A 6,696-nucleotide genomic window follows, 5' to 3' on the forward strand; every position below is an offset into this window, starting at 1 on the left:
ATGAGGCTGTAAATCAGCACCTTGTTCAGTTTTTTGCAAATAAAGACGTCCTTCTATGAACACGAAATTATGAAGCTCACTGAAAGATGTCAAAAGGTTATCGAACAAATTGGGCAATCTATCATTGATTGATCTTTGTTCTTTATATAAATAAATGACCTTTGAAAACCATGGACAAAATATGTCATGACTTTTCCAACAGCCCAGTAGTTGAGAATAGCTTGCAAACATCATGTGCTTTTATCCCTAAATATTTCAGTATGTATATCCAATCTTACATAGCCACAAAGTAGTTAGCAAATTCAGGAAATTTAACATTGATGAAATTCTTTTATCTAATATAGATCCCAAATTAAAATTTCACTTGTTGCCCCAATAACGTCTTTTACTATACTATAGCCTTTTCCCAGCCCTCTACCTTCCTTCAAGACATAATCTATTGTAGGATCAGGTATTATATTTAGTTGTCTCTTGAGTCTCCTTTAACCTTGAACAGTTTGTCAGTTTTTCTGTGTTTTTCATTTTATTGATGTTGTTGACATTTTAAAAGAGTATTGGTGAATTGTTTTGTAAAATGTTCTTTAATTTGGGTTTGTCATGAGTAGCTTCAGTTTATATGTATTTCTGGCAGGGATTATGTAAGCGATAATGTGATCTCATTGTCTCAGGAGGTTCATGTCTCAGTTTGTCCTGTTGTTGGTGTTAGCTTTGATCATTTGATGAAGATGGTTTCACCAGATTTCTTCATAGCAAAGATATGTTTTTCCTTTGTAAGCATTCTGTGGGGAGATACCTTGAAATGGTGTGAATATACTGTTTTCCAGCTAACTTGAACCTAGTGGTTTTAACCGTTGATGATTCTTGCCTGAATCAGTTAATGCTGTTGTTTAACTCACCAAAATTTGCATGCAACATTCTTTTTTTTTTAAAGATTTTACTGGGGAATTGGGGGAGAAGAACAGCGTTGGGGAATCGGGGAAGGGGAACAGACAAGTTGCTGTCCTGTTGTTCTTCAGTCTAGTTGTAGAGGACGTTACTTCACTGGCCCATGTTGCTATTATTGCGCTCTTCCCGGGTGAGGCAGATCAGTCACCGGCCATTGGACGGCCACTCACGGTGGCTCATGGCAGCTGCCGGCCCACTCACGGTAGCTTACGGCAGCCCACTACAGCCCCACTGCAGCCTACGATGCTATTGCCGGCGACTCACGGCAGCCCAGCTCCAGGTCAAGGTGTTGTTCACCGTCTTAGCTGTAGAGGGCTCAGCATCACTGGCCCATATGTGGGATCTGAGCCGGGGCACTGCTGCTCAGAGCTGGGGTCCCAAGCCAGCTCTTAACCAACGAGCCATTCGGCTGGACCACATGCACCTTCTTAAGGACATCTATAAAAAATTACTGTATACATGTGTAAATATAACATAATCAAATATTTTTTAAATTAAGATTGTCTATAACATGGTACTTGTATTAGTTTCCTGTTGCTGCTGTAACAAATGACCATAAACTTGGTAGCTTAAAACAATACACATTTATTCTGTCATAGCTCTGGAGGCCAAAAGTCCAAAATCAGTATCACTGCGAAAAGTCAAGGCATTAGCAGGGCTGCACTCCTGGACACCAGGGGGAGAATCTGTTCTTACCTCTCCCAGTTCTTGTGGCTGCCAGTGTTCCTTGGTTTGTGGCTGCATCACTCCAGTCTTCAAGTTCAGCATCGTTTTGTCTTCATATTGTCTTCTCTTGTGTCTCAAATTTCCCTCTGCCTCTCTCTTAGGATACACATGATTGTACTTATTTATGTTATTTATTCCAAATGCCAGATTTCCCCAAATGCAACCCAAAAAGCTCTATAAGTTAGTGTTTTTGTTTAGATTATCTCATTTTACTTTAACCTCTGAAGATAGGAATTAAAATAATTCGAAATGCTGTCATTTTTCTCAGCAAATTTTAAGCAGATGATCTGGGATAAACGTAGACTCTGGCAGTTCACCCCTCCCCTTCTCTCCGTCTCCTCCCCTCCTCTCTCCTCTTCTCCTCTCCCCTACCCTACCCTCCTCTTTCTCTACTTTTGGACCTCCTTCCTATTGGATTTAGTGGTATAATATGCTTATAAAGATTGCTTTTAATTTATTATGATTGGGCTTCTTACTAAGGGGAATTTTCTGCAAATGTTTTTCTTAATTGTAAACAAGTGTCAGTTGGGAAATGACAACTCTGATCTCCTTAAGGACTGATTCTATAGTTTTTGTTCATAAATCCTTCATTACTTACCTAGTTTAGTGGACAGGTAAAGTAACAATGAAATAGAAACATGCCCAACTCAGGCATTCTTCCACCATCTTTTAGTACTGCAACGGAGGCAGGGAATTACTGGGAGTAGCAGAAAGTGACACTGTATAAAGGAATGACAGGAAACTGACAGGATCAAGAGTAGGGGCAGAGGCTTTTAATAATCTGGGCTCTTGGTTGCAAATGACAGAAATTGTATCCAAAGGAAAGGAAGGAGGGGGAAAAAAAAAAGTAAGGGAAGGGGAAAGGGGGAAAGCTAAGTCTAGGCATTTATCTGGCCTTAGCATAGGTGGATTATTCTAGATCTAGTGTAGAGACCTAGGCATTAATACCACTAACTCCCCCTTTTTCCATTTCTGCTTTCCTCTGTGGTGGCTTCATTCTTAGGCTGGCTCTAGTTGGAGAAAAGGAGCTTTTGGCAGCTTCAGACTTACATGATCTTTAGCACCTGTGTCTCAGACAAAGCCTGCCTCTTTTCTCATAATTCTGGTAAGAGCTCTGTGGAGTTCTTTCATTGGCTCAGCTTGGATATTCCTGATCCTATCCGCAGGACCTGATGCTCAGATTGTTCAGCTTTGACTTGGTCTGGTTTGAATTGTGTACTCCCCTCTACTGGGTGTGCGAAGAGGGGTGAAGTGGGGAGGAGCGGTCATCACTCGTCACCATTCAAACCATACAGATGATTTTCCCAATAAGAAACACTGTTCTGTTACCAGAGAGAGGAAATGGATCCTAAAAAGGTAAAATAGTTTTCTGTTACAAGGTCAAAATCTAGGTAGGACATGTGACATCTGATGCAGAATCCTATATACATTGTACACTCAATAATTTTTTTAATAAAATGTGCGTAGTCTTTTTGAAAACTTGAGCGATTCTTTCAGGGTTCTTCCATTTGTCATTTAAATTTCTCAGAGTAACTAGATGGAATATTTCAGCCATTCTTGCAGCAGTTATTGAATATCTACTACACTGTTTTACCTGCAGTATCATTTAATCTTTTCAAAGGTTATGTATAATTTTTAAAATAAATTTTTTTATATAGAACTAGGTTTTAAGACAATTTTAAAGTGATTTTTTTTCACATTTTATCTCAATATGTCAACTAACCCTGCTAAAAGATTTATGCAAGCCAAGTAATACCAAGTTATGTTATAAAACATATTTTAACCAAGGCTCACAGGCTATCTCCTTACCTTTTATTTATCTAAAGTGCTGTGGGATTTTTAATGCCTACGCAAAGCGCACAGTAAGCCTCATCTGGAAGACCCAGGCATAGCACAGTGCAGCTACTCAATTTATCTACCTTGGAAGGATGAAAGGCTAAGTTGAAAAATCATTTATCAGTTCCACTTCAGTTGTTACATTTTTGCTTCAGAAACATCCTTCATCTCCTGAGTCTCATAATCTCTTGCCTTTGAGGTTGTTTCATAGACATGCTTTCACTCAAACGCCTTCAATTTGAACTTCTTCAAGAGGGGTGCCTATCTCCCAGAAGTTGCCTCCCAGGAGTATTTTACAGCTGTTATTTCAGTTCCTCCCATCTAGCTTGTTGAAGAACTTTCTCTTACCAAAGGCATTTCTATTAGGAAACCAGTACTAGTCAAGACATAGAGCAACTTTTTGAAGATTGAGCATCCAACCTGGAGTTCTTAAAAAGAAGACACAACAAGAAAACCAATAAGAAGGCCCAAGATACCCTTTTGCTCTTCAAAATGAACTTCACATGCCCCTGCTTTCATGCTTTGAATGAATGCTTATAGTTTTGGCTTTACATGATAATAGTTCTCTGAGAAATGTGTCGTTTAGCCATATTTCTTTCAAATTCACAAGCCCTACTCTGCTGCTTTTCTAGCAGGATTTAAGTTTTCATGAATAGGTAGTGATCCTACCCACATGTTCAGGGTTCTGTTTTCCATTATATATCTCCTTCCTTTCTCCCAACTTCCTTTCCTTGACTATGTCATTTGAAAAGTTATTCTTTAAAATTATTGTTGTATTGCTTCTTATTTAAGCTCCATGTCCTTAACCATACTGTAAAACTCTCAGAGTCAGGAACTCTATGCCCTGCATTTATTTTGTATTTTCACATGAAGGTCAAGTAAATATTATTTGGGAGTATACTACTTAGTAAATTGATTCATACATTTTTAGCATCTAGGTATCATGGCAGACACAAAGATAAATGAGACATTGTTCCTGCCTTTAAGGAACTTTTTAACCTTTTAGAAGATATAGGATATGCATACAAGTTTAATATAAAAGAATCATTAAGGATTGAGCAGTCAGTTTTTCCGTAGGAAATCAGGGTAGGTTTCATGAAGGAATTGGTGTTTTAGCCAGCATCAGATTATAGGACTATTTTAATTTAATCATCAATTTGCTGGATTTTACAGCATTATAGAAGAGACATTTAAAGGGAAATAACAGTGATCATAACAACCCCTCGAATGTATAATTCTTGATAGTTGGCAAAGCTCTTTTACATTAATTTCTCATTTGTGCTTCATAACCCCATGAGTCTATAAATATTATTATTGACATGTAAAACTCTTACCTGTTTAACTTTCAGGGTTGATTTTGTTTTCTTAATTGCCTTGATTCTTGGCTTCTACCATGGTCTTTTGTGTTTGAGATTAGCACTCCAGAAGAAAGGGGTGATTTCTTATTCTAGCATCTGTACTGAAGAGTCTGCACTGATCTATCCTGCCTGACAACATTTGTTTGTGACCCTAGACTACTATTCTAACATTACTTTTGTTTAAAAAAAAAAGACAGTGGAAATGAAGTAGGAACTTTTGCCTGTTAGTTTGAAGCATTATTGAATTTTCTGTGTATCTTATCTGTTCATATGTTTCTATGAAGTGTTTCTGGACAACATACCTGCAAAAATAATGTGAATTGTGTAGACTGTGCTATATCTAAATAATTTTTCCCTCCTTTAACAGAAGTATATTTTAATTATTTGGTTTCTTTTTTCTTTGTGTTCAGATATTCTTTGAAAAGTAAGGAAAAATGGAAGAAGAAACCTTAGCTTAGTGAAATAAGTTTTTTTGTGTGTTACCAGAAAACTGCTTAATGTTAAACTTTTCCCCATCCACCTGATATCCACCTGTTTTTAAGATGGCCTTTATTAAAGGCAAATTTTGATTTTATTTTGCCCAAATCAAATTTCATTCTTTTGCCATTATTCAGAAGCCTGAGTCTCACCTGATTGATCATTCCAACTATTTCACTTTGTGCTTCAAATCATCAAAATCCCATTTGCCCGACTGCAGGGCTGGCATATGAATGAATGTGATGGCAACAATTAACATGATCGCAATGAAGACTTAAAAAGGAAATAGCAACTTCATTAATATCTAGGTTTGTTTTTCTTCCCCCCTGCCCACAGTTACATCATTAATAAGAAATGGTATTTGGGGAAAAGCAGGAGAAGCCACCTTTTATAAATAATGATGAAATTATTTTCATTCTTTCCTTGTAGAATTGAAAAGTAAGCAAATTCTATGGTTGTTTTCCATGTTGATTGTTTCTGCCATGTGCCTTAGGATTCTTTATAGTTGTGGTTAATTTTGCTGTTAAACTTTAGGAACAACATAATAAATTGGGAAGTCAGTGTTCTACCTAAATTAAAAGAAATTTACTGTTAATTAGAAAAAGCCAAAGGACTTAAAAGTACACCCTTACTCACACACAGATTTAGGTACACTGCTTCCTAGTTAATAGATCATTGCGTTATTGCCTGCGCCGCAGGACTTATTTCACTCAAATTTAAAAACAATTATTTTAATGTCCTGGGTTTCAATTCTTATTAAAAAGAACATCATCTAAGTATTTATATAAAGCAAAGCAGCCATTCTTGGCAGTCTCCAGTGTTTACTATTTTTCATAATTATGAGTGTTTTATATAGACTTTTCTTTTTGTTACAATTAGATTCTTATTGTAATGCCTTTGCTCTTTGCCCTGTGATGTTGCTTTGTTGGTTTGTTCATCTACCTTGTAGACCTTGATGACCCTCATGTTGTAGTCTTTTGGCTTTTTACTAGGCCGAACCAAAAGAAAGCTCTTGGTTGCTAGCAAAAGAGCTGAACAAAGGCAGGAAGGGAGGGTTTTAAGCATGGGATACTGCCATAGAAAACGGCAAATATATTTCAACTCGGTCTATGAAAACCAGCTTCTGTAAGGCTAGGCCATTGCCCTGTCATTTTTATTATTGGCCATCCCTTAGCCCCTGTGCCCTGTTGAAAAAGTTATTTTTCATCACAGAAAGGTTTGACAGAATTGGCCTGTTTGAACCCTTTAAAGTTGGGGGAAGCTGGTTTTCTACGTCATTTAACTTATAATGGGGCAGCCTGCCTTTTAACTGCATTGTACTTCGTCTGTACATTTAGTTCAGGGTGAGATTTAG

At 37.4% G+C, this 6,696-nt stretch overlaps 1 protein-coding gene across 1 annotated transcript in view; it reads left to right on the forward strand.

Moving 5' to 3' along the window:
• LOC109393737 (zinc finger CCHC domain-containing protein 7-like) overlaps positions 1-5,502 on the forward strand; it is a 100,613-nt gene extending 95,111 nt beyond the window's left edge. The window contains exon 3 of the mRNA XM_019663266.1: positions 5,480-5,502. Coding sequence (XP_019518811.1) covers positions 5,480-5,487 — 8 coding nt within the window. The 3' untranslated portion in view covers positions 5,488-5,502. The remainder of the gene's footprint in view (positions 1-5,479) is intronic.
• Positions 5,503-6,696: the final 1,194 nt, after the last annotated feature.

The sequence above is a fragment of the Hipposideros armiger genome, unplaced genomic scaffold, assembly GCF_001890085.2.
Source record: "Hipposideros armiger isolate ML-2016 unplaced genomic scaffold, ASM189008v1 scaffold_388, whole genome shotgun sequence".
In the NCBI taxonomy this organism is placed as follows: domain Eukaryota; kingdom Metazoa; phylum Chordata; class Mammalia; order Chiroptera; family Hipposideridae; genus Hipposideros; species Hipposideros armiger.